Source organism: Mustela nigripes, unplaced genomic scaffold (assembly GCF_022355385.1).
Source record: "Mustela nigripes isolate SB6536 unplaced genomic scaffold, MUSNIG.SB6536 HiC_scaffold_117, whole genome shotgun sequence".
Classification (NCBI taxonomy): Eukaryota; Metazoa; Chordata; class Mammalia; order Carnivora; family Mustelidae; genus Mustela; species Mustela nigripes.
In genome coordinates, this window is record NW_026739531.1 from 1 (window position 1) to 1,920 (window position 1,920).

The 1,920-nt window shown below is 44.7% G+C and overlaps 1 protein-coding gene across 1 annotated transcript in view; it reads left to right on the forward strand.

The window, feature by feature from the left end:
* Positions 1-1,665: 1,665 nt before the first annotated feature.
* LOC132008341 (spermatogenesis-associated protein 31D3-like) overlaps positions 1,666-1,920 on the forward strand; it is a gene marked incomplete at its 3' end in the record, with an annotated part of 5,587 nt that continues 5,332 nt past the window's right edge. The window contains exon 1 of the mRNA XM_059386865.1: positions 1,666-1,857. Within this exon, the coding sequence (XP_059242848.1) occupies positions 1,666-1,857 (192 nt within the window). The remainder of the gene's footprint in view (positions 1,858-1,920) is intronic.

Sequence of the window (1,920 nt, forward strand, 5' to 3'; positions counted from 1 at the left end):
GGGATGATAATCTAGGGTGGAGCTTCTCAACCGCTTTTCCTGTAAGGCGCTCCTAGGAAAGGATATACAAGGCCCACAAGGGCAATCAGGTGAGGATCTTCAAGACTACATTCTGCAGGAAGGCTGTGACACTCCTGGGTCCCACCCTGCCACCACAGGAGGGGATCAGTAGCTTACTTAGCAGCCTGTAACCTATCCCAGCCTTTGGGGAGTTTATGAACTGTATGTTTGTGCTCCTCCCCAAATTCATATGATGAAACCCTAATCCCAGTGTGATGGTATTAGGAGATGGGGACTTTGGAAGGTGATTAGGTCATGAGGGAGGGGCCCTCATAAATGAGTTTAGTGTCCTTAGAATAGAGACCCCAGAAACCTCTCACCCACTTTTTCTGCCACATCAGGTTGTAGGGAGAAGATGCACCTGCGTGTGAATCAGGAGGAAGGTGTCAACAGACACTGAATCTTCTGTGCCTTGACCCTGGAATTCCTGTCCTCCGGAATTATGAAAAATATATGTGTGTCGTTTAAACCACCCGGTCTATGGCATTTGTTACAGGGCTGCAACTCACTGAGAAGGAACTTGTACAACTATTAGGGTGTTGATGTACAGAACACAGTATTTTAGGTAGAGTAAGAAGACCTGGGGTCAATATTTTATGAAATACTGAAATAAAAGGAGAAAACACTTTATTCTTCAATATGAAATATACTGGATTGTTTTGTCAAAGGGTGGGTGTGTGTGTGTGTATGTGTGTGTGTGTTAGCTTGTCCCCAAACCTTTTATGCAGTTTAGCTTCACTAACTTTAGGAATACGAGTGCTACACAGTTACCCCCAAGACTATTTGAAGGTTTAATTATTTACAGTCATTTTACATTGACTTTAGTTTTGGGATTATTGAATAATGCATTATTGAGTTTAATGGAGTCAGCCTCTCTGACGGAAGATACTAAAGGCCGAATGAAACAAAAACTGAAATGTGCTGTGCAACATGTACGGAACTAAGTGAGTGTGAAAGAACATTAAGGTCACTTTCTGGGCTCATGGAAGCCAAACACATTTTCTTTTAAAGGTTTTATTTATTTGACAGAGAGCACACAATCAGGGGAGCTACAGGCAGAGGGAGTGGGGGAATCAGGCTCCCCGTGCCATGGAGCAAGGAGCCAAATGTGGAGCTTGATCTCAGAACCCTCAGATCATGACCTGAGCTGAGGGCGATTACTTAGCCGACTGAGCCACCCAGGTGCTGCAGGCAAACACACTGTATATGAAAGCTGGATCTGAGGACCTATGTGATCCAGGGTACAAGCAAAAACTCCAGGTAGCCTTGCAGACTTTCAAGGCACAGACCTGGTAAGACCAAAGCCAAGTTCTCAAACAGTGAAGAGGGACCCAGGTAACATATGAATTATACATGGAATGACAGAAAATTTCATAAGTTTCATAAGTGATGAAAAGGAGTAGGAAAATAGGATGGCAGACCTGAAGGACCAGGAGGATGGAGGGGTCTTCTGAGCTAGTAGGTGGGGAGGGGCTCTGGACACACCTTGTTCAACTGTCCCCTCCCTCACCCTCAGAAACTCTTTGTGACAGTGCTCTGTGATGTAAGCCTGGGGAGGATATATATTCAGCGTGTGCACAGATAGGCTGTCTTGTGATTTAGACTATGGATTTCCAACACTGGAATGTTCTCTCATTTATGAATAGCGATACCAAAACATGTCTGAGCTCTGGCTCAACATGTTGGGAGATTGATCCCAACTTCACCTTCCTGTGTGGTTTGGGATTGCTCCTTCTGTTCCTGTGCTACCTGGTGGGGATTCCATTTCCAAATTGGAAAATCAAAACTACCCAAAAGGTAAGAAAACCTTGGAGGGGGGGGGGAACTCAACATGGATTATTACGGTTTCCATTTCTAATC